This window comes from Phyllostomus discolor, chromosome 5 (genome assembly GCF_004126475.2).
Source record: "Phyllostomus discolor isolate MPI-MPIP mPhyDis1 chromosome 5, mPhyDis1.pri.v3, whole genome shotgun sequence".
NCBI lineage: Eukaryota > Metazoa > Chordata > Mammalia > Chiroptera > Phyllostomidae > Phyllostomus > Phyllostomus discolor.
In genome coordinates this window covers 19,559,415-19,584,768 of record NC_040907.2, presented here as the reverse complement: position 1 = coordinate 19,584,768, position 25,354 = coordinate 19,559,415, and the positions used below count along the sequence as shown (strand labels likewise).

The following is a 25,354-nucleotide window of genomic DNA, read 5'->3' as shown; positions in this document are numbered from 1 at the left end:
CCCCTTTTCTGTCCTGCTCCAGGAGCCGGGCTTCTTCTCCCTCAGTGCCTCGGAGGAGGGGACAGCGGCACCATGGCCCCCAGTACGGCCATCCGCCAGACTTGTTGCTGCTTCAATGTCCGCATCGCCACCACTGCCCTGGCTATCTACCATGTGGTGAGTATGAAGCAGGCCCAGGGAGACTGTGTGTGCCTGTGAGTGTGTGTGAGTGTGCATGAGTGTGCGTGAGTGGCCCCTGATCTCCTGAGCCCCCTCCAACTAGACGGCCACTGCTCGCCACCTTTCTGTGGGATCCTGCGTGTTGGGTCTCAGCCTTCTGCTCCGCTGACTGCGGGGAGGGGACCGGTAGCAGCCTCCATAGGGGAGCAGAGGTGGAAGCAGGGGTTCTTGTTGCAAGAGAACGTAACTCTCATCCTCTCGGAAGCTTAGTTTCTGCCTCTGAAAAATGGGACAAAATAGCAGCTACAAGGTCAACCAGTACAAATGGAAGCCCAGGTGGGAAAGTGCTTTGGGAGCCAGGAATCTCGGGAGACACGGGACCGACCGGGACGCTGCCGGGACAGGGGCCGGGCCGCAGGCACAGCTCCAGCTCTTCCCACTGTGGGGCCAGGCTCACAAGTGGGAATCTCCCTTCGTGCCTCCAGTGGGAGGGAGGAGGGTGGAGGGAGTCCTCTTAGTTGACAGTTCTGGGGAACCACTGCCTCTCCCCACTGGGAAAACCTGAGGCTTTGTGCTAATGAATAGCGGGGCTTGTCTGGTCCAGTCTCTTGTGGGGCAGCCCGAGGGGAGCAGGCCCAGTGGCTCCACTTTGGAGGCTGATGTGCACCCGCTCGGTGTGCAGCCTTGACTCTGGGTGAGTGACAGGCCCCTTCTGCCCCCAGGGCCAGAGGTCACCCTGTCTCAGTGGCTGAAGGCTGGGGTCTCAAACCCCGGGACCCCACCCCACAACTCCAAGCCATACCCAGCTCCCCCAGGCCCAGGCGCCTTCCTCCCAGGGTGACTCATGGGCTGTGGTTAACACTTCTCTCAGGAGCCTGGAAGGGCTTCCTCAAAAAGAGCCTAAATCCGCACGCCGTGGTGGGCTGCTGCAAGTGCCTAGACCTGGCTGCATCTGCTTCCTGCCGCAGGCGGGCAGGCGGGGCTGTGGCAAGAGCTCAGCCTCCAGAGGGGTGTTGCTATTCGGTGCACACAGCCTCGACCCAGACCCCGTGTGCGAATCCTGGCCTCGCCGTTACCAGCTCAGCAGCCTTGGGCTACTTGCTTAGCCTCTTCGAACCTCAGTTTCCTCCTCTAATAAACGGGCCCCACGGCCACCTCTGACAGGCTGGTTGAGGGATCAAGGGCGTTGATATCTACAGACACTGTCCGGCCCACAGCCGAGTGCCTTCTTATCAGCTGTGCATCGGACGTGGAGCTCGCTGCCAGCGCAGGCGGAGTCCAGCTGTCAGACCCCGGAATGCCGGTTTGGGGAGGAGCTCAGAGGTGCCCTGCCTGGCTTGTGCCAATGCAGGAGTGGTTCTGAGGGAAGCGAATGGCTCCTTGGCTGTCCCCACACCGCATCCTTAGGGCCCCTTCAAGCTCTGAGATGATGCAACATTCTCGGGAGGTCAGTGTGGTACGCAGAAGTGGCCCCGTGGGAAGCAGGCCCCTGGACCCTCATGCATGCGTGGCCACGAACTAGCTGTGTGACCTTGGACAGGCTTCTCTCTTGGGCCTCAGTTTCCCTTGATAAGCTGAAGGGTGTGTAGGGGGTGTGGACTGACTTGGACATCTCAAACTGCAGGGCCTCCAGGGCCCAGACGGGTCCTGTGAGTGTGGGTGGTGGGCAGCCGGACCCGCGGTGGCCTGGGGAGTCCGTGTTGGGTCCACTCTGGCGGCTGCTCTCTGTTTCCGCTGATTGTTGCCTTGAAGGAACCTGGGCTCTGGCAGCAGCTCTTCGGACGTTTAGAGAAGCAGGGAACACGGGCTCTGATGTTTCCATGTTGGAGACTGATTCAAGGTTAAAAAAAAATCCCTGTGCAGGCCGAGTAGAACCTGTTTGCAGGCTGCCCGGGCCAGGAAGCTGCCCTGAAAACTCCAGACTCTGTGACTCTCAAGGTTGCCTCTCGGTCATACCATCTAAGGTCCTCACCTGCACATGACATCAGTGACATGACATACATGACACCAGGTGACATCAGTGTCTGCCCACAGAGCTGGAGAATCTGTGGGCAAGTGATCAGGGAAGACTTCTTGGAGGTGGTGCCATTGGCAGAGGCATAGAGCTGGGTTGTGGGCGGTATGGATGGGGGTGGAATAGGCGTGCAGAGCTGCAGAGGCTGAAGGACAGTGGCTTGTGCAGGGGACACCACCCAGACCAACCTGGAGGCTTCAGGTGGGGAGCAGGAGGTGGGAGGGGCTTGGAGTGACACGTGAAAGAGCCCGGACCTCCACCGTTGAGAATTCTTGGTTGTGGGGACCAAACTGTGCACTGTAAGATGTTTGGCAGCATCCGGGCCCACTCTCCACAAGATGCCGGCAGCTCCCTCCCGTTGTGATAACCGAGAGTATTCCCAGACGCTGCCTGATGTCCTCTGGGGGCAAAATCGCCTCCAGCTGAGAAGCGCTCTCTGAGTGAGTGATGGGGCACCGCGGGCGGGCGGGATGTCCTGAGGAGAAGGCCCGGGAGGAGGGGAGAGGCCTGGAAGCCGTGCAGCTGGCTCAGGCAGTCCCTTCGTGGTCGGGCTCCTCAGCTGATTCCTGCGGGGGCCCATCCCCGTCTCTTCTGCGACAGGCCTCTGCTCCTTCCCAGAGAGGGCAGGGGCCCGGGGCTTTCCTGTAGCTCAGAAGTCGAGTGGCAGGTGGACTGTCAGGGCCCCGACATCTGGATGGAAAAAGGGAAGCCACCCTCCAGATGTGCTGATCACCAGCTTCATCTGCAGCCCGTCAAGGGTGACAGCCCTGCACATTGAGAGCTATTTGTGGACTTGGTCCCTCGGGGGGGGGGTTAAGTCAGGCCCTTGGTGTCTCGGGACAGCTCAGACGTTATGGAGTTTTCAGGAGCGTGATTGCTGGGGGACCCTCCAGTGTCGGTGGCTGGAGGGTCTTCCTCCGGATTTTTCTGGGTTTGGGTAGAGGACTCCCCGGGTCACAGATGGCTTCTGACCCGAACTTGCACAGGTAGGGGAGTCAGAAGACTTTCTTAAAGTGGCCACATTGGTCCTGGCTTGTCTGGCAACCCAAAGCATGTCCTTACATTGATGGCAGGACATGGGGGTCCCTAGAAGACCCCCTTGCCTAGAAATATCTTCCTCCCTGGCCTCTGTGCTCCGAGGCGCCGTGCATTCCATCAGAAGGGCACCGCCCGATGAACAGCTTACACCTGCGGTGATTTCGACCACGGAGCAGCGGCAGGGCGGGGTGAGGAGGGGAGGCCCGGGCACTGGCCCTGGTTGTCTCTGGGTTATCGGGTTGTGAGCTCTAATTGTTTTCTCCTTTTCTCTGTTCCCCACATCTGGTACCACGACCACTACTACTTTTTAAAACAAACCTTTTATTTTGGAATGGTTTCGAATTTACAGAACCATGTTTCACAGAGTGCGGAGTTCCTGCACACCCCGCACCAGGCTTCCCGTGTTGCTAACGACTCCCGTGAACAAGGCACGCGGTCAGCTGGCGAGTTGACACAGCACGCGGTTGTTCACAAAGCCCACCCTTGGTCCAGTGCTCCTCCGCTTCCCCCGGCGCCCTTTTTCTGTTTCAGGGCCCCCTCCGGGCTCCCACGCTCCCTTCAGCCCTCGGGTTCCTCTCGGCTGAGACGGTTTCTCAGATGTTCTTGCTTTTGGTGACCTCGATGGCATTGAGGGGCACAGGTGATGCATCTTGTCGAACATTCCTCAAAAGGACTTGTCTGACAGTTTTCGCATGGCTGGACCTGAGTCTAGAGTTTTGGGGGAGGAAACAGCAGAGGTCAAGTGCTGTTCTTAACGCGCCGGGTCGCTGCCGAGGCTGGCCGTGGCCACCTGGCTTCTCCACCGTGAAGGTACTGCCTCCGCCCCGCCCCGCCCCTCGGTCCCCTTTGGGGGAAAGTCACTGCACAGTTCGCACCTGAGGGGCACGGGGAGGTGCGCCTCCCCTCCTTGGGGGCGCAGGAGCTACACCAAGTATTTCACATTCTTCACAGGAGGTGTGTCTGTTCTCCTCATTTATTATAGAAATAAATGGCTGATTTATATTTTTATCAGTGGGAACTCACGGATATTTATTTTATACTTCCGGCTATAATCCAATGCTCTTTTATTTATGTGGTTGCTCAAGTTTGCTACTTTTTAAATTGAAAACAAAACAAAACAAAACAAAACACCAGTAAAGCAACCTCTTTATTGAAAGGAATCTCTAGTGAGTGCAGATACGGTCTCAAACATGCCTTCCTCTTCTGTGCTCAGCCCCAGGCCAGGACCCAGGCCGGACCCAGTCACCGTGGTGCCTGCCAGGGTTCTAGTCGGTCCAGGGACCACTGCGATTATGGCTTTAATGGATGGCAGAGCTGCTGGTTATGGGGCCACGGATGAGGGAGCTTAGCCTATCCCCTGGTGGAGTTTGGGGATTTCAGAAAGGCTTCTTGGAGGAGGCCTGAGTGAGAAAGATGAGCAGGATTTCGCCTGCTATGTTGGGGAAGAAAGGGCATGCGCCAAGGCTCGGAGGAGGGGAGCCCAGGTGGCGATTTGGAAGCCCCGAGCAGCTCAGACAGCTGGGTTGGGGCAGGGGCGGGCGGCTGTGGGGTATGGCAGGAGAAGCTGGGGAGGTCAGTGGGGGTGGGACTGGACAAGTCCCTTGCCTTTTCTGAAATGAGGGACCTCTGCTTGGCCTGATTCCTGTGTTTCACAGGTGAGAGAACAGTGGTCCAGGGGGTCCCTGACTCGCTCTGCGTTGCACAGGGGGGCTGAGCAGGGTGTTGCTCCAGGCTGCGGGTACTGGTGCTCAGGCGTGTGGATTAGCCAGTGAATGAACAAATGAATTCTTGCCTGACCACAGGCCAGGGGTGGTCCAGCTCACAGGAAGCTTCCTTCTCCAGGAAGCCCCCTCCTGATTTGCCCTCCTTAGAATTCTAGGGGCTGCCCTCTCTGCTCTTCTCTGCTCCACTCTGGGATACAGAAGATCACAGACTTTTCTCCATCACTTACTCTTTTTTTCAAGGATTTTATTTTATTTTATTTATTTTTAGACAGAGGGGAAGGGACAGAGAAAGAGAGGGAGAGAAACACCAACATGTGTGGTTGCTTCTTGCATGTCCCCTACTGGGGATCTGGCCCAGGCATGAGCCCTGACTGGGAATTGAACCAGTGACCCTTTGGTTCGCAGGTTGGTGCTCTGTCCACTGAGCCACACAAGCCAGGGCCCATCACTTACTCTTGATGTGACCTTGAGAAGGCAGGCGCCTTTGTGGCCTGGGCCTCAGTTTCCTCCTCCGTGAAATGGGGCTAGTAGGTCCTGTCTCAAGGGTCACTGTTTCAGGGTATTCAGCTGATGCGGCCCCATGGAGGGGTTGCTGGGCAGCTGGCGGGCAAGTGCCCAGAGTAGGCCGTGAGAGAAGACCATGGGGGCCATTCTTTTCTTCAGTTCTCAGCTCTTCGGGGCCTTAAAATAGGCCCCAACTGTCAGATGGGAAAAGCCCCGGATGAGAATCTGTTAGGTTCTTTGTCTTCATGCCCAATGACCCCGTGTGGTGCAGAGAGGCCTTCACGCCTGGTGCCCCCATGTGGTGCAGAGAGGCGTGGCTTTGTGCTGCTGCTGCGGGCCTGGGCCCCTCCTGGAGGGGTGGGGAGGCTGGCTGGGGTACAGTGGGCATCTCTGCCTCTCCCCAGCTCCGTCGCTGTGAGAACTGGGCTGTGCTCCTCATCTCTGGGGCATGCATCCCACCCTCTAGCTTGTAAAACGCTGGAGGCCCACTAGGTCAGAGGACCCACCGGGCTCATGGGGAAAGGCAGGCAGGGCCTCCCGTGGGTGCAGGTGGGCTCTGTGAGCAGCACCAGGTCTGGTGGCCTGGGCGGTGGCGGTCAGTCCCTTGTGGGAAGTGAGCCAGGATGGGCTGGACCCCGGGCTGGGCCTCATCCTCTCTCCCACTTCCTGGTTCTCAGACCCAAAGCAAGGGAAGGAAGAGGCTTCTGGGAACGAGAGGCGGGTGGTGGTCCCAGCCATCGGGGGTCCCCTCGGTTGGAGGGAGTCACTGCTGTCAGTGGGCCAGAGCTGGGGAGGTACCAGCCTGGGAGGGGGTGCTCCCTGGTGTCGGGGCAGGGGCCCCACTCAGGCTGGCCCGGGGATGGAGGGCAGGGCCTGGGCGGTCTGGGGTTCCTGTCACCACCCTGTCTCAAGCTCCCAGGAAGTGAGGCTCTTATTTTCAGCCCAGAGCAGTGGTCTGGAACTAGAACTTTGCTCTGAGGTCACTATGAGGCCTGCATTGGTCCCCCAGGGGACCCTGCCCTGTCAGGGGGAAGAGCAGGGTGCAGAGTGCCTAATGAGGCGTGAGGCTGGCCCAGGAGACGTGCAGAGCGAGGCTGCTGCCCCCCCGCTGCTCCAGCCCTCAGCCCTGCCTCCCTTCCAACCTCGGTTTCCTCCCCTGTCAAATGGGGCCAGTGGCCACGGCCTGCAGGGTCATTCAGAGATTCCAAAGAAACCAGGTGGGAGGCACACCTGGCACCTAGTGAGCCCTCCACAAACGGCAGCTGGCACCAGAGCCCCCACTTGACAGAAGAGGAAACTAAGGCTCAGAGAGGCCAGGCTCTTCTGCTGCTCCGGACTGTGGTCAGGGAGGTGGTTTGGGGGGGAAGGGTGTCAGCTGGAATGTCCGGGAGCCTGGTCCTACTCATTTTTTCTTTAAACATGTTTATTCAAGTGTAGTTGACATGCATGTTACAATGTAGCATGACATTGGCTTCAGGCATTCCACACAGCGATGCTGCATTTACATCCCTTATAATGCGATCACCATGACCGGTCTAGGAACCACCTGTCTGCCCGCGCACACCATCGCCACATCACTGACTGTGTTCCTCGTGGCTGACTCCCTTCAGCACTGGAGGTTGGCACCTCTTCCTCGGGGAGCCTTGCTCCTGTTGACAGAGACCTCCCCAGAAAGACGCAGTCTCAGTTTCCTCTGCAGGGGACAAACGGGACTGAGACCAGCACCCACCTCACAGGGCCGAGGGTGCAATGACGTGTGTGTATCAGTGTTCAGAGGAGGGCCTGGCCTCTCCCAAGTGCTGGTAGCAATCGAAATACTATCAAGGTGGAGGTGTGGTTGCTCTGAATGTAAAAGGGAAGTAATGGTTTACGGGGAGAGTTTTCAGGGTGCAGGCTGCTTCCCAAAGACTCGGGAAGTGGGGGAGGACAGGGCTGAGGCCAAGCCCGAAGGCTGAATCTGAATCTGCACCCCCAAACGGCTGCCTTGCTCTTCACCCCCAAGAGTAGCTGAGGGCCCTGGAATTGATTGGGCAGGAACTTGACCCTCAGCACCCTTTCCTTGCTATCCTGTCCTCTTTCATAGGGCCAGGTCTGGAAGGTCAGAGGGCAAAGGATATGTCTTGCCGGGCTGCCGCAGGCTGAGCTCAGGCAGGGGCGGGGGCCCTGAGGATGGCCCTGGGCCGGAGCTAGCTGCCCTCTGTCCTGGGCTCCTGTCCTGGCGGTGCCTGTGCCGCAGGATGAGCGTCACCTACACCGCGTTCTCTGCGGTCTCCTGGCCTTTGCACGAGCTGCCCTTCTGCTGGCAGTGCTCTTCTCCATCCTTCCAGCCCCACAGTCACCCCCTGGGTAAAACCACGTGCCCCCCAGCGTCTCCCGCACCCTTCCACCAACCCAGCCGCACGGTGCCTACCGCTCCCTGGGGGCCGTTGTGTGCCTGGCACCCGGTCACACCGACTCACACTTCCTTAAGAGAAACTTCTCGCAGTTTCCTGAATGTGCCTCATCCACCTTTGCTCTTGCTCCTGCCATTCCCTCTGCCTGGACACCCTTCCCACTGGCCTTTGGGAGAAATCTTTAGCCACCGTTGGGAAGCGGAAGCCTGCACTCCTGGACCTGAGCTCCCAGCACCTACCCCCGCCCCAGGGCAGCCCCCCCCCCCCCCCGCCACCCACTCCCCAGCCCCCGCAGCTGCAGCCGCCCAGTGCTCATGGTCTGGAGGTTCCTCCAGGGTTTGGCTGGCCTGTTCCGTTCCGTGACCCCCAGGGCCTGGCACGGAGTAGGGACCAGCCAGTCTCTATTCCATTTTACTTTTATTGGTGTGTGATTGACTGCTTGTAAGTACACATCTGGATGAACTCTGCAGAGTGAACATACCTGTGCACGCTGCATCCTGAATAAGAAACAAGACAGGGCCGGCCCCCAGAGGCCCCCAGTGCCTCGCCCCATCACCGCCCTGCCCCCACTCACTTCTGTCTGTGGTCCTAGTGCTGCAGAGGGGTGAGATCACGCAGCACGTGTGCTCTCGCGAGGCTCCTTTCTCCCAACATCATGTCTGTGAGCTTTCCCCCTGCTGCTGAGCGCAGCCCGCTCATCCCCCTGCCCCCCACCCGTACTTGTTTCATGAATATGTGGCAACGTATTTTCCTGTTCTGCTGGGGAGGGAATGTCGGGCCGTCGGCAGCTCGAGGTGGTTATGAACACAGCAGCCACCGCCGCCGGGACCTGCAGTTTGGTTTCCATGCAGAGGCGCTTCTGCTGCTCAGTCCGTCCTTCTGCATCTTCATTTTTGGGAGCAGACATTTGTCGCCTCACTTACTCTTCACAACGGTCCTACTAGTGGGTGGGTCCTGCTCTCTGTTTTACAGATGAGGCAACTGAGGCACAGAGAAGTGCAGTGGCCAGGAAGGGGGCACGGGGATGGGAGGACAGTGGAGCAGCAGCCTGGGGAGAGAGACAGGGCTCTGGGGCAGGTGTGGCACCTGGCTGGGGTTGCAGCTGAGCCCAGGCTCTGGGAGGGGGGACGCTGTGATGCTATCTGAGCTGCTGGGGGTGTGACTGCGGAGACAGTGCTGCTGGGGAATGGCCCCCACCCGGTTGCCCCCTGATAAGCTGCAACAGGAAGTATGGGGTGAGGGTGGAGGAGGGGAGCTTCCTCTTGCCAGTGATGCATCTGGTTCTCTTCTCCTTCCAGAGAACTTGGGCGGGGGTGTGGGGGGGTGCGTGGCGTGGGCAGGGAAGACAAAGTAAGCCTGGGAGGTTGAGCTTTAGGATGAGGTTGTTAATAATAATGATGATGGCCTAAGCGTGCGGGGGCCCTTCAGCCCCTAGGCCCTCTGAGCGGGAGGCCAGGGGGAAAAGGAGGGGGAGACAGGAAAGGGTGTGCACTTGGGACCCAGTCTGCAGCCTGCGTTATCTGTAGCAGGAGGGCCGAGGATAAGCACGGGCCTGATTCCTCGTGCAAACTCTGCAAAGTCACACGCAGGCCCCCTGCTCTCCTCGTGGGCAAACCTGATCTCACAGACTTGTTAGGAGGAGGCCATGAAGTTCATGGGTAGGAACGTGCTCTCGCACCGGCTGGCACATAGTAGGTGCTCACTGAGGGCTGTGTTCTCTGTAATCTCAGAGGGTGGGTCTCTGCCTACTTCTGAAAGGCTGGGTCCTGAGCCCCCAGGAGGGACCTGGTACCTGCACACCAGAGTCTCGAGTTCCAGTGTCACATTGGTTTTCTTCACTACCATCACATCCCGGAGTCCCCACCAGTAGCAGCAGCAGCTGCGGCTTCAAGGCCGTGTGATCTCTGCCGTTACTTGCCACTTCCCAGCATGCGCACCAAGGTCACCACCAGTGCGGCCACATCTACTGTCACCTCCATGATCACCACACACATGATCGTGACTGTCACCACCACGCCAAACCCAGTGACACATAAGCCGGTCCCCAGTTCCCGGCACGGTCACTGCTGTCAGCCTCGCTTGACCCACACTCTCCCCCCGCGTTCAGCCGTATTCAGTGGTGTCCTGTTCCCCCCCAACCCTGATTTTCCTCCCCTCCTCCAACCCACCCCCTTTGTTTCAGCTCAAGCTGTTGGGGGCTCCACAGAGCCACCAGGAATACCAAGAGCGAGTCCCCTGGCGTCCCGGCCCCTGGCTCCTTGCGCCAATGTTCAGTTTAGGGAAGTTGGCTTGTTATTGAGAAAGAAGGAATGGGGTGGGGTGGGGTGGGAGTGGGAACAGAAACCAGGGAGAAGCAGAAAAAGGGGAATGGAGAGTGGGGCTGGTGGGGAGGGCGGCTGGCTGTGGCCGGCGCCGGCACAGTCATGCAGCCTGAGCCCTGCCTTGGCCTCGCGAGGAGTGAGGCCGGTCTGGCTCTGCAGCGGTCGTGCGGTGTGAGCTCGGGCTGCTTACTGCCTCTGTCTGAGCCTCGTTTCCCGGCTGCTCACATCCCCTCTCGGCTGCATGGCTACCCCAGTGTCCCGGGTCTGCACGGCCAGGCCGCAGGCCTTTGCACACGATGTTCCTTCTTCCTGCAATGCTTCTGTCTCGTCTCGGCTGGAAACTTCTCTTTGTCCTTCGAAGAGGTGCTCCAGCTTCTCCCGTTTGTCAAAGCCTCCCCGAGTCATCCAGACAGCCGCGATCGCTCCTTCATCGGGGACTCTGAGCCCCCTGAGTGTCCCCCGTCATGGCTCTGAGCACACTGGTCACCCGTCAGGTGCCCCCCGCCCCGGGGACTTGAACACCTGCAGGCTGGGGTCAGTGCCTGTCCAGCCAGGGCCTGGTGGCCATGTGGGCTCAGAGAGAATTTACTGGACGGACAAATGAGGGAAAGAATGAACATCTGTGATTAACGGACACTGCCCGGCAATGCCCGTTTATGGAGCGCCTGCCGTGCGCCTGGCTCTGTGCCGGCTGCCCTTTGACCTGATAACAACCTTATGAGGCAGGTCGGGTTATTCCCCCATCTCCCAGATGGGCAGACTGAGGCTCAGAGAAGTTAGGGGCTCGCTCAAGGGCAGAGAACTTGGCTTAGGCCCAGGACCATCTGACTGCAGCACCCCAGCTCTTAACCACATGATGTCACCGTGTCGGATCAAGGAACAGTGAGCGGGAGGATGCTATATGGGAGGAACAGGTGGGCAAGGGACTGCCGTCTGCCTGGGCTCGGCAGGAGGAGAGAAGCCCAGTTCCAGGGGGTGGGTGTGGGCCACGGCCCAGCCAGGCCCTCTGGCCTCAGGGCGAGGGCAGCGCTGTGTCCAGGTGGGAACTGAGTCGGGGGGTGGGGTGGAGGGAGATGAGGGGGAAATGAGGGCCTGGGAGATCTGGACTCCTGGGGACTCCAGGCCCCTCCCAGCATACGCTGCAGCTAAGCCAGACACTTCTCCAGAACGGCAGACGGCTCTGGGTTCTGGACCGGGGGCAGTGGTGAGGGCTGTCTGAGGGGCGGGAGGTGGCCCTGGGCTGGGAGCCCGGGAGGGTCCTGCCACAGTTTGCGGCAGTCCCCCTCCCCCGACTCTCCTGTGTTCAGTCATCCCAGTGGCCCTGGGTGACAGTGGGGAGACTCTGCTCATTGACTGGAGGGGGAGACTGAGGCCAGGGAGGAGCCAGGACCTGGCTGAGGTAGGACAGCGGTGAGGCCGTGGGGAGGCCTGCCGTCATGCCGCAGCTGCTGCATCCTGAGCTCTGAGAGTCCGGGGCTGGGGGAGGGTGGGCAGATGGTTGGTGGGACCAGTTGCTGGGCCCCGGAGCAGCCACTTGGCCCTGAGTGGAGCCCTGGACCCTGGGAGCACAGGCACCAGGGTTCAAGTGCCAGCTGGGCCATATGACACAGACAAAGGCACGTGAGTCCTCCTCCCTGAGCCTCCATGTCCTCCTCTGTAACACTGGGAAAATGGTGCATTTCTTGCAGGGCTTGGTTGTTTGTGAGGCAAACCTGTGAGTACAGACCTGAGCATACAGTAGGTACTCAATAAACGTCAGTCTCTCTCCCATCCACCTCCTAGGGAGCTGAGTCGCCTACCTTCCTCCAGGACTGGGGACTGGTGTCTTTGCTGACGGTTAGGGGCCCGGGGAGGGTGTGAGTCTGGCTCTGTGACCTTGGGGCTGGTTCCTACTGTCCTTGAGCCTCGGAGTTTTCGTCTGGTTGTGGGGGGGATCAGCTCCCTCCCCCTGCAGGACTGTGGAGAAGGTGAAAGTGGTGCTAAGGGGGAGGGAGCCCGTGTTTAAACACAGGTGGTTCTCACAGAAGTGGAAATACCAGTGCTTGCTGCTGCTGCTCCTGGCGGCTGCAGGAGGGAGGGGAGACTTCAGAGGGAACAGGGGGTGGGCATCCGTCTCTGACTCCGTCTCTGAGGGGCTGGCGTGGGAGGGGTCAGGGCGCAGGCCTCAGGCAGGGCCAGGGTGCCCACCTGGGAGGTGCTGGGAGGACAGGGGAGCGGGGCGAGAGTCAGATCCAGGGCCCTTTGGCCTGGGTTTGAAATCTGACCCTACAGATGGCAAGCTGGGAAGCCTTGGACCTCTCTGAGCCTCACCTTCCTCATCTTTGAAATGGGGGTGGGGGAATTAAGAACAGTCCCTTCACTGGGCTGTGGGAACGCCATGGGGTGGTGAGGGCGGTGCGCCTGGTCCACGTGGGTCCGGCTGTACCAGTGTCCCTCCCCTTCCCTCCCCTTGCTGGGTCACAGGACATTCAGGAGGGGTGGTGGCAGGCTAACGGCAGATGGCAGGCAGGGTGGCAGGGGCGAGAGAGATGTTTAGGGTCAGAATTGAGAAGCTGGGGGAGGCAGGGAGGTGTGGGAGTTAACAGTGTTCTCCAAAGTGGGGCGATGCTCCAGGTGACCCCTGGGGTCTCAGGGTGACCATATTAAAATTTACAAATGTTTCGATTACATTCTTTGTTAGCTTTTGAAGTTTTTGTATGTATGTTTCACGATGTTCGTGATAAACCAGGATAGTGCATGCATGTAATTTAGAAATAAAGAGGAGTGTGTTCAAAGGGCTCACTGACAGAGGTGCGTGATCAAAATACCTGAGCTGTCTGGGGTCAGGGGTGCAGGGCCCTTGCTGTGCTGGGGGGCAGGGTGTGTGGGGAGGCATGGGGACAGCGCTGGGAGACCTGGACTTCAGTTCCGCTCTGCCTCAATTTGCTCTGTGTCCTTGGGTGAGCCACCTTCCCCCTCTCAGTTCGTAAAACAAGCAGGAGGAGCTTATAAAACAATGGATAAAGGCCCTTTACAGCAGCTGGAGTTTGGGAATGTCCGATTCCAAGCTTCATTCCAGATCTCAAATGATCCCAGAGTCTTGGCACCTCAAAAGTCTTCCTGTGCCACACCTGGGCTGGGGACCGGTGTCTTCTGTGGAAAGTTAGGGGCCTTTCTAAGCCCAGCTGTGACTCATCTGTGCTCTGCCTGCACACTCCCATGGGTGGGGAGCTCACTGTCTCTCAGGGTCCCCTGTTCCGTCCTGGACTGAGCTGTCATCTGCCTCTCTCTCTGTCTCTGTCTCTCTCTGTCTCTTGTTAAAGGGGAAACTGGGAGGAGAGGGGCTGTTTCTTGTGGGTGCCAGCCACCGGCCTCACATCGCATCTGCCTGGCCGCTCTGGGCTGCTCTCGACCTTCCTGGGGAAACAAAGCCTGTTTGGTTACCCTGGTGGAGGGGGCAGCGGGAGCAGGCTCACCGTCAGCCCCCGGGCACCCTGCTCCCGGTACTGCCCGACCACCCCGTGTAAACTCGGGCCGGCCAAAAGCAGATTATGTTTGCTGAGCACCTATCGCCGGGGCCCAAGCTCAGTGCTTTGCAGTTCGTCCCTTACTGAATCCAGGGGTGGCCGTTTTCCACACTGGAGCACCGAGAGGAGAAGTGACTTTGCCCAAGGTCGCCTGGTGACCTGCATTCCAGCTCACCTCTGACTCTGGCGCCCAGCTCTTCACCACTCTTCCGTGTGCTCCCTTTCCGCCCCACTGAACAGGATATGGCCCTGGCAGGAAGAGCAACTCAGACCTGCATCTGAGCTAAAGAAACACAGTCAGCAAGGGGGAAACAGATGGCGGGTGTCGGGTTGCCTCTCCGTTGAGCATGAGTTACCAGGGCAGGGCTTCCTAGAAGCCAATGTAAATGCAGGCCATATTAATAGAGGTCGGGCACCTCCCAGCAGGGAGCAGGTTGTCTTATTCGCAATGTCGATGGGTGGTGCCCAGAGAACTGGGTGTGTGGTGGGGGAACAGCAGACGGCCAGCTGCAAGGACATGAACACACAGGAGAGGATGAGTTCCCCGTGCCTGGAGGCATTTAAGTAGAGGCTACATGGCCCAGATCCCTGCAGTGGAAAGTGGAGGGCCTGGGCAAGGTGACCTCCGAGGTCCTTTTAAACTGTAGTTTTGTAGGCTGGACTTGAGCAGTTGCTGGGGTCACCCCAGTGCTCATGTCCATTGGGGTCACCCCTTCTCCATTATTCTCAGCAGGGCTCCCCTGAGGGGATGGGGTTCATGTGTCCGTATGTCCACTTACTCATCAAATAAAACAGCAAGAGCAGTGACCAGGAGAGATGCAGGAGCTACAGTCCAGTGGGGATAATTGTAGTAACAATAGGAAGCACGGACTAGGTGCTCACGACCTGCCAGGTGCTGCAGGTGAATTACAGCACATCTGGTCCCACTTCGGTGCTCAGAGGCAGCTAGGTTGTTACCCTCATTTTGCAGATGGGAAACTGCGGGGCCACGAGAGGTGGTTTTTGGAGAGCACCCTGGGGCATGCTCGGGCCGGGCGCTCCCAGGCCTGCGCTGATGCCTCCATGAGCCTGAAGCTCGCAGATGCTCAGGTGCCGTGACTGAGACCCCGCGACACCCCCACCTCCTCTCAAGGCTGACCTTCGGCAGTCCCTGGGACGCCTGAATGAGAACCTGGTTCCAAGGGCTCGACTGGGATGTTCTCACTTACTTGTAATAACCTCCTAGGGTAGCTTGTCCTCCTTTTACGGAGGGGAAGCGGAGGTACAGAGAGGTCAGGTAACTTGCCCAAACCCACACAGCTGGGGAGAGAAAGAACCACAGTCATGAGCTTGTACAGGCCGCACTTTCATCCAGGATGCCCGACTGGCCTGTCTTCCCATCTCCCCCAGGGCCCCCCTCCCAGGCCCCTGACCGTAGGCCCTTGAGGAGGGGGTGCTGCTGGGGAGCAGCGTGCAGCCCTGCTCACTGACACTCTGTTTTGCCCCCAGATCATGAGTGTCTTGCTGTTCATCGAGCACTCCGTGGAGGTGGCGCACGGCAAAGCCTCCTGCAGATTCTCGCAGGCGGGCTACCTCCGGATCGGTAGGTCCCGAGGGACAGGAAGGGCGGAGGGAGGGGGAGGGCATCCAGGCTGGGCTGGGCGTAGACTGACTGGGGTTCGAGGCCCTCCCACTGCCTCTCTTTGAGCCTCGGATCTCATATCTGCAAATGGCTGTTCCGCCGGTCCTGACCTGGGTCCACGGTTGGGAGCGGAGAGGATGGAGCTTGGAAAGACAATGGCAGGACTCTCCTGCTCATACCTGTCAACCACTGCCCATCGCCCTAGAAGAGAACCCTGAAACCCAGCCCCTGCTGACCTGCCTGGCCACAGTGGTCACTTGAATGCCCCTCCAGCCTCACCCCCTGATTACCTGCCCTCCAGCTGAACTGACCCACCTTGTCGTAGGCCCCTGCCTGACCGCCTTGCCACCCCCCTGCCCCAAGCTCCCAGGCTGCCTCCCCAGAGCCCTTCCCAGACTCACCCTGGTTAAAGCAGACCCCCAGCCTGCCCCTCCCCCCACCCCAGCCAGGACCCTTTGGTACACCCTCTTGTTCACCCAAAATGTTCTGTTTGCATCTTTGTAGCTTCTATCTCAACAACAGGACAGGGCCTGGGCTTTCTTGTTCATGGGCACAGCCCCTACACCAGTGGTTCCCAAAGTGCGGCCCTTGGAGCCTGGTGGGGTTCCTGGGGGCACCTCTGGTCCTCACGACCTTCCCTTGCCTTTCAGCTGACCTGGTCTCCAGCTTCCTGCTCATCGCCATGCTCTTTGTCATCAGCGTGAGCCTGCTGATGGGTGTGGTCAAGGTGAGTGCCCCGCTGGGGGAGGGGGCAGGGGAGGGGAGGCCAGGACTTGGGTGGCTGCTGAGAAGGTGGGAGTTGGGTGTTTTGGGAGACCCATCCTGTACCCTAGACATTATCACTGTGACCCACATCCTTTTGTACTATAAACGAAGGCAGGGGCTTTTGATAGAGAAAAGAGGAAGGGCCGTTCTGAGGAGTGCGGAGAGGGAGACGCAGTGGGTGCTGTGATCTGGGAGAGGAGCCAAAGCGCAGGGGAGAGTGTGGACGCTTGTGGCTCGGCTCTGTCCACTGAGCAGACGAGAGAGACAGGCTGTGGCTCAGCCTTCTGCAGAGAGGAACCATCTGTCCCTCGGCCCCAGGGGGGCAGGAAGCCAGGGCCGACGTAGGGCCCTTCCTGGGCAGACAGGGACCTGGCACCCTCAGGGCCGGGAGGCAGAGTCAGTGATTCGCTGCTTGCCTGGAATGTTTCCACTTCGCATGAAATGGCACCATCACCCCCGGCGAAGGCCACTCGCCCGGCCCTGCACCCCGGAAATGGATTCCACCTTGTCCAGGGTGGCCCCCAGCTGCTTGCACAGAAACGTACATGGCCCAGCTAGAGACGTGGGCCAGGCCATCCCTGGAGGCTCTGAGGCTCGGTCTGGGTTGTTCTGGCCGCCTCCTGAGTGATTTCAGACGACCACGTGAGAAGCCACGAAACCACCCTTTCTGTGATCGTATCTCCAGCCATGGGGGTTCCTGTGCAGTCACACTGGTCAATTGCTTTCAGTTGTAGGAGAGGGACCCCAGCCTCAGCCTTTCAGGTCCCCTTGCCATGACTGGGTACCGGCACAGAGGAGCGTCTGACTGTTTCAGGCCTGCAGGCTTCCCCACCTCAGGGCCTGTGCTCATGCTGTCTCTCTGCCTCCAGTACCCTCCTGCGTTTTCTCCTGCTTTTCCTCCTGCTTCTTCCTAGATCCACCCCATGTCCCCACCTCCAGGAAGTCCTCTCTGATCCCTTCTCATCTGCAAAATGGCCCATCCTGGTTGAGTTCTTGAAAGGGAACTGAGTCAAGCCTGTTCCTAGGGCCGCTGGAGCAGTTGCCCTGTAGCTGGGGACTGTTCTTGTGTCTCCTGGGACACCGAGGCTCCCTGCACTCAAGGCCCGGGACTTGCCTTCCCTCGTCCCCAGAGCCTCACTCAGAGGAGGGCAGGTGCACCCATGTGGGTTAGGAGAGCATGGGAGGGAAGGGAGCACGGGGATCAGGCTGCATGGGGGAGTGTGCATGGGACGCCCTGACGGCGCCGGGCCTGCCTTTCAGAACCGGGAGAAGTACCTGCTGCCCTTCATGTCCCTGCAAATCATGGACTACCTGCTGTGCCTGTTCACCCTGCTGGGCTCCTACGTGGAGCTGCCGGCCTACCTCAAGTTTGCCTCCCGGAGTCGGGCTGTGAGTACCCAGCCCCGCTCTCCACCCAGCCGGCCCGGGCGGTGGGGGGCAGAGCTCAGGCGGTGATGGGGGGCTCCCGATGGGCCCTTCCTAGTTGGTGACCTTCAGCAAGCCTCTGAGTCACTCCAAAGTACCCCTGAGTCCCTTCCTCTGTCAAACGGGTCTGTGATCCCATCTGTTCCATATGCCCTGGTGGCACTGACCGAGGAAAGTGTGTAGGGCACTCACACCCGTTAAGCACCTGACCACCCCCACGGGCCTGCCCCACAGTGCCAGGGCCTCTGCTTGGGGCTTAACTGCTTGTCTGTCTTCCTCTTTGTCTTTGTCCCCCTAAGCACCCCTCCAAGGTCCCACTGATGACCCTGCAGCTGCTGGACTTCTGCCTGAGCATCCTGACCCTCTGCAGCTCCTACATGGAAGTGCCAACTTATCTCAACTTCAAGTCCATGAACCACATGGTGAGTCTGGGCCAGGGGTCCTTGACCATCACTGGCTGTGCGGCCTTGAGCAAGTTGCTCCGCCTCTCTGTGCTTCAGGGCTTACACTGGGCTGGGCTCCTTAGAAGTGGAGCTTAGGAGGAGGGTGTTTGTATAAATGAATTATTGAGGGAGAATGCTTAGGGAGACCTTGAGAAAAGCAAGGGAAACAGGTTAGACACAGGGGAGAAGCGGAGCGGACACGTGGCTTTAGGGGTAGCCCTGCCCGATCCCACAGGGAGCCCTGGAGTATGAACTGTCCCACAGAAATAATACTAATTTCTTTATTATTGTCTAGCCAATTTTTCCCAATTTCTCCCACTTAAAACAATAAACAATTGTTATGTCACACAGCTTTTCTGGTGTCGAGAATTTGGGAGTGGCTTTGCTGGGCTGTTCAGACTCAGGGTCTCTCATGGGGTCAACCTGCGATGGGGGTGGGGCTGCCAACAACTGGGGCCTGGCTGGGTCTGCGGATCCACCCCCAAGACGGCCCACTCACACGCTGCCGGCTCCTTGCCCCAACTCTGCTCCCTGTGCGCCTCTGATAAGGCTGCTCGAGCATCCTCACGTCACGGCTGCCGGCCCCTCTGAGTGAGCATCTGAGAGGCAGAGCGAGGAGAAAATGGCAATGTCTCAGGGTCACACCCACCTCTGCCACCTTCTGTTATTTGTGAGAAGTGAGTCTCCAGGTCTGGCTCACATTCTAGGGAGGGGAATGAGCTCTGTGTTGAAGGGAAGAGCATCCAAGGTTGTGTGCACGTAGTTGCAAATGCCGTAGAGGCCATCCCACTGTGAGCAGGGACCGGCATCACTGAGCCCCTTAGTCACTGCTTGGGAGCTGCCCCTTGGGGAGGGGGCCATTTCCCAGGTACTTCGGACTGGGTGTTCGGTCAGCCAAGACTGTGCTCTAGGGGAGGGCCTGCCCACCGCCAGTCGGGCGGGCGGGGGCACAGCCAGGTAAGGGCCATCTGGGCGGCCCGCAGCTGCATCTGCTCCCTCAGTCTCCTGCCCTGTCGTGTGGGGCTGGTGGTGAGTAGCACCTGTCTCCAGGGCCCCCGCAGGATCAGCCAAGACGATGGCTGGGCCGCAACAGGCTGCTGCTGGGTGTGTGTAGTAGAGCAGGCTCCTCATTCCCCCACCGCGGCCAAAGGCTCTGACGTGGCCCCCGAATCTGTTGCAGAATTACCTCCCCAGCCAGGAGGGAATGCCTTATAACCAGTTCGTCAAGATGATGATCATCTTCTCCATCGCCTTCATCACCGTCCTCATCCTGAAGGTGAGTGTCCCCGCTCCGTGGCTCTGGGAGGGGCAGTGGGGCTGTGTGGCCCCAGGCCCCCCCTGCTGGACATTTTGGAGGCAGGGAGGTGGGTGTCCCGCTGCCACCCTCCCTGCTCTTGGCCTCTCACTCCAGCCCTTCCCACACCAGCTCCCCCAAACTGGGATCCCTAGGGAATCCCATTCGGAGGCAGTGGGGCTGCAAAGACCACGTGCGTTCAGGTGTCAGGGACTTAACGTGAAGCCCAGAGAGGCCCTGGTCGGGGAAAGGAGGGGCTGTTCTGCCTGGAATTAGACTCAGAAGGACCTGGGCTCGAGTCCCAGCTCTCCCCTCACTAGCTGTGTGATCCCTTTTCCAGTCACTCCTTGCTGGGCCTCAGGCTTCCTCTGTGAAAGGGACATCATTGATGTCTTGCTTTGCCCATGTCACAGTTTTATGTGAGTCAGATGCCAGAATGTATGGGTCCTGAGGTCATGGTACTAGAGGTTTGGTGATGAGAAGGAGGGAGGGAAACGGTTTCATTGTCCTCTGGGGTAGTCAGACCCGGAAGGTAGAGTCCAGCTTCAGGTCCCAGCTCCTAGGGAGATGGTGAGGGACTGGGGAGCGTTAAGAGCAGTGCAAACAGGAGGATGAAGAGGCAAGAAAATCCGGCCACCTGAGAGGGTCAAGGAAACCAGGGCAGTTCCGCTTGGGAAAGAGGTGACCCAAGGGGGACATGATCGCTGTCTCCAAAGGCTCAAAGGACTCTCACGGGGATTGTGGAGTCTGCAACCGGGACCTGAGGCCTGAAGCCACAGAGAGGCTGATGTTGACTTGACAGAAGAAAGGGCTTCTAGAAAGCGTTCCATGAGAGTAACACTGGCTCATGGTAGCGGTGCAGAAACTATGATGAGCAGAAAGGAGACGATCAGAGCCCCCACCCACCACCACTCGGAGACTGGCACTCCAGGGAACCTGGTGCCTTTCTTCCCGGTCTTTTCTCTTTAATTTTGTTTATTGATTTTAGAGGGAGAGGAAAAAGAGAAAGAGACATCAGTTTGTGGTCCCACATAGTTATGCATTCATGGGTTGGCTCTTGCATGTGCCCTGACCAGGAATCAAGCCCCCGGCCTCGGTGCACTGGGAGGATGCTGTACCCGTCGGAGCGTCCCGGCCCGGGCCTCCTCCCAGTCTTCTGTGTGGGCGGCTGTGAGCGGGTGCCACTGCCTCCCTTCATCCCAGGCCCTGATCAGTCTCTGGCCTCACCTCATGCCAACCTGGAAGCAGAACGTCACTCCTCTTAAGCTTTCCTTAATGTCCAAGTGCGTTAGTGATGTGCAATGAGAACTTTTCTGAAGGCTTGGGGGAGACCAGTGTGAAGGTCTACATCACACACTGGACTGGAGAACAGCTTCCCAAACCCCACCACATGGGCCGTCTCCCTGCCCTTCTCCTTGGATGGGGCGGGTGGTCCTCTCTGGGCCCCTCACTCTGCCGCCCTGGCCATTCCCCGCCTACTCGACCCTTCCCTGGCCCTTCACACACTTCACTCTTTCATACTTCATTCCATGTGTGTCTGCCCCCTCTGAGTGCGCACTAGGAGACTCCACAAGAGACCTTCCAGGTGCCAGGACCCGCTCTCCTGCCTTAGGGGGCAGTGTGGGGCACGGAGCACTATCGCCCCTGAGCATGGCCCTGGGACCTCGCTCGCCACTGTGGCAGTTGTCTCCCCGACCCTTGTATCAGCGGCTGAGAGAAAGCAGTTGCTTACAGTGCCTGGCAGATACATACATCTGTACATGTAATTATTTGTGTGTGTTTATAAACACGGGATATTACTGCATATACTGTTTTGTAATCTGCTTTTAAAAACAACCTGGCACCAGCAATTTTTAAGAAAACCTTTCCCGGTCAAGTTAAAGGAGTCCATCGTCACCGAGCCCTTATTATATGAAATGTTAAAGGGACTTATCTAAGAAAAAGAAGATAAAAAACATGCACAGTAAAATGACAGCAAACTCACAATCATTAACAACCACACCTAAAACAAAACCAAAAGCAAACTAAGCAAACAACTAGAACAGGAGCAGAACCACAGAAATGGAGGGCACATGGAGGGTTATCAGCAGGGGAGAGGGAGAGAGGGGGAAAAGGTATAGAGAATAAGTAGCATAGATGGTAGGTAGAAAATAGACAGGGGGAGGGCAAGAATAGTATGGGAAATGTAGAAGCTAAAGAACTTATGACACATGGATATCAACTAAAGGGGAAATGTGGGTGGGAGAGGGGATGCAGGGTGAGGGGAGTGAAGGGGGGGAAATGGGACAACTGCAATAGCATAATCAATAAAATACATTAAAAAAAAAGAAAACCTTTTCCACCCTGACCGGTGCGGCCTGGCTCGTTGGGTGTCATCCCACAAAGCCCAAGGTTGCTGCTTTGATCCCAGGTCAGGGCACATGGCTGTGGCGCATTCGGGGGGCAGCCCGTTGATGGTTCTCTCTCATATCAAAGTTTCTCTCCCTCTCATTCTCACTCCCTTCCCCTCTCTCTAAAAATAAATAACATCTTTAAAAAAAAAGAGAAAGAAAACCTTTCTCACCGTGAGCTCTGTCTCCAGTTGAGCAGGGCCACCGCAGGAGGCAGTGAGCTCCCAGTCCCCAGGGGTGGACGAGCGGGGTCTGCAGGGCTGTTGGCTGGGGGGCTTGAGGATGGCTCAAAAACCTCCAAAAAGCCCTCTCTGCACTGCATCTGCGGTGCAGTAAGAAGGGAAATACCTGAAGAAGTGAGGACAGGCAGGTGAAGCACCCCTCAGCCAGAGCAGGTGCTGCCGTCCGGGGTGAGCTAGGGCTCCCCAGGAAGTGCTCAGCACCTGCCTCAGGTCTGCTGCAGCAGTGAGGAGCGGGGTCGGCAACGCACAGCCTGACCTGGGTCTTTTCCAGGTCTACATGTTCAAGTGTGTGTGGAGATGCTACAGACTCATCAAGCACATGAACTCAGCTGAGGAGAAGAGCAGCTCCAATATTCTGGAGAAGGTGAGCCTGGTGGCGGGGGGAGGGGGGGAGGGGAGCCAGCGTTAGCTCTGCCGCTCACTCTGTCGTTGGGGGGAGGTCTCTCTCCCTTGCTGTGCCTCAGTGTCTCCACTTGTAAGATGAGGTTTGGACCAGAAGAAATGTGAAGATCTCCTTCAGCTCTTACAGTCTAGGGTTCTTTCATTTATGCATGCATTCAACATTTTCAGCCTCTTACGAGGGTTGGCCTTGTATCCAGCCCTGGAGGTACAGAGAAAACTAAGATGCCAGTTTTGGAGGAGTGGATAGTCCAGAGTGAATCTAGACACAGAGATTCAATTACAACTCAGTGTAACACACAGGGGCAGTGGGAGCACAGAGGAGGCAGCTGGTCTCATCTGAGTTGTCAGGGAAGCCTTCCTGGAGGAGGTGACATTTGACCAAGTCTTAGATTGTCAACTGGTACAAGTTAGCTGCGCAAGGGGCAGGGGCCTTCCTGGAGTAGGGGTGAGTTACACTTAGAAACAGCTTATTGGAGAAGTGATGGGAAAAGGGCAGCTGGTTCCAATTACTTGTGGCTTACTTTTCTCATCTGTAAAATGGGGATTGCATTAGTCAGGATGTTTTTGGTTGCAAGTGGCAGAAACCCAACTCAATCTGATTTAAGTTAAAAAGGAGGCTTTATTAGTTCACAGAACCTAAAAGTCCAACATATGTGTGGACACCTCAGTGTGATCTCATCCTCTCCAACCCTTTGCCCTACTTCCCTCGGCGCTGGCTCCATGTGCAGGCAGCCCTTCCCTCGTGATGGCAAAAATCGCTGCCAAAATCCCTAGCAGACTTCCCATGCCCTCAGCAACCCCAGCAGAAAGGAAGTCCCAGGAGCACGTCTGATTGGACCGAGTTGAGTCACAAGCCTATCCCTGAACCATTGACCACAGATAGCTAGGGGGATGCCGTTCTCCTGGCGTGGCCCCGCCCAGGTCACATGTCCACCCTCGGGCTGTGAAGGATGGGGCCCATTCCTCCGAAAGCATGCCGACGGGGGGTGTTTTCCCAGGGAAAATGGTGTGTTGTTATCAAACAAGGTGGTTTGGTGCCGAATGGGCGGAGGCAAGTGTGTTCACTGCGGGAACAGAAGCTGCACCTGTCTGGTGCATGCAATGCCCAGCACGTATCAAGTGCCCAAGGTGTGCTGGTCACCGCCATCCTTTCGTCGGAGGTGTGGTTCCTTCCGGCCAGTGTTCACCTCTCATCTCTGTCCCTCCCAGGTGGTCCTGCCGTCCTATGAGGAGGCTGTGTCTCTGCCACCCAAGACTCCGGAGGGGGGCTCAGAGCCGCCCCCGTACTCCGAGGTGTGATGGTGCCCGGCCCCAGCCCTGGTGCTGGGAGAGGCGGAGCTGCCTCGAGATCCGCTTCTTTGCTTCGGCGGCCCCCGCGGCCTGGGTGGACCACCCGGCTGACTTCCGGACAATCTGCTTGTGTACCCCTCGCTGGCCTGCTTTTCCCGTGGGGCCTGGGAGACGCTCACGATCGGGTCAACGCTTCAGGCTGAATGACTCGTAAGGATTCAGTCCAACAACACTTGGCTTGTTCGATCAGCTCTGGCATTTGTTTCAACAATTGGTTATTCTAAATTCGTTGTGCTTGGTTCGATAATTTTCAGCGTGACCAGTTTAACCGAGTGGCTGGCAAATTTAAGAAAAGCACACCTGTCAGTTCAGTACAGCGATTTGGTCAGACCGCAGTAGCGCGCTGCCCTGGTTTGTAAATAGTCAGTTTGCACCGCACTTTAGTGAAGGGGCCCTCAGTTAGTCCTCCCCACCAGAGCCACAGTTCAAGTTCTGCCAATGGCATGCTTAGATAATGACCGAGTTGGCTAACCCAGTCGATTTAGAATAGGGCTTACATTTGGTAATTAAAAAAAGTCAGATTATCCCCCACACCATACAGTTCACCCCAACACAGTAACTGGCTGCCCACTCTGATCAATTCGGTAGTGCCAAGTGGCTGGATAATTGTTCATTCAAATGAAAATTCGGTCAGACAGCTGCCAGACCATCGTTCAAAAGCTAGCTCCAGGAAATGGCAGTAGTTTTAACCATCAAACAGTCCCTGCGAACACGTGTTGTTTTGCTTAAGAGCTGTCACCGTCAGCACGTGGTGAGAACAGTTGCACGTGGTCAGAGCAGCCACACAGCAGTGGACTGCGTGAAATAGGCCGCCCCCACCACGGCCAGCCGTCTCCGGTCACGCACTGCCAGTCCGCTCCACAGCCCAGTCCACCCGCCGCCAGTCCGGTTGTCAGTGACCCAGTTCTGCCCGAAGCTCGTGGTCACACAGAAACTCAGCCCTGAAATCAAGCGAATCTGTTTGTTGGACTAAATCCACATGTTAGTTCAGCCAAAACAGGCAAACCCTTTGTGGGTGCAGACCTTGCCACTTGGGCCGGTGTTGGAGCTGCCGGGAAAGGTGTGGCCCCAACACCCCCTCTTTTGCTTGCTTCCCGGAGGGCTGGGGTTCCTGAGGGAGCTGACCCAGAGGTGGAGATGGGGCCCCAGAAGAGGGCTCTCCGGGGTCTTTAGTGGGGTACAGAGGGGGAGGTCTGTGCAAGAGGCTCCCTGCCCATACTCGCTCACACAATTGCTTTGTGTGTGACGGGGAAGATGTTTCAATAAAACAGCGACATGCTTCTCTCAGGCTGATGTGGTCCCTCAAATATGGAGTAAGCGGGGCCCTATTACGCCCAACACACACGCATGAACACACACATGCACACCTGCTTGTTCAATCCAGAGACTCACAGGGGCTCATGTCCAGCTGGGGAGGGTCGTGACCTGGCACTGTTTCTGATACAAATCCTAGATCACGTAAGTACCATGATGTCTCCCACATAAGGTATGAACTCCACTCCCCTGGGGAACTCACCTGGACGCTGGCACCGGGCTGGGCCCTAGGGGTGATTGTGATGGGTCAGACTTGCCTCCAGTTACCCTCAGGCTGGGGTTGGCAAGGGCAGATCTGTAACTGAGGACAACAGTGTGAGGAACAGGGCAAGTCTGAGGGACCTCAGACAGCCCGAGAAGGCTTCTCGGAGGAAGTTTCACTAAGCCAAGTCTGAGGAACGAGGGCAGCAGGAAGCAAAGTGGGGAAGGATGTTCTCGGCAGAAGCCAC

General features: G+C 57.9%; 1 protein-coding gene across 1 annotated transcript; it reads left to right on the top strand.

The window, feature by feature from the left end:
• Positions 1–24,873, top strand: LAPTM5 (lysosomal protein transmembrane 5). The gene is made up of 8 exons (XM_028512644.2): positions 1–156; positions 15,148–15,241; positions 15,931–16,007; positions 17,306–17,434; positions 17,770–17,892; positions 19,094–19,189; positions 22,111–22,203; positions 23,451–24,873. The coding sequence occupies exons 1-8, from the start codon at positions 73–75 to the stop codon at positions 23,538–23,540; spliced, it is 786 nt and encodes a 261-aa protein (XP_028368445.1). The 5' UTR covers positions 1–72; the 3' UTR covers positions 23,541–24,873.
• Positions 24,874–25,354: the final 481 nt, after the last annotated feature.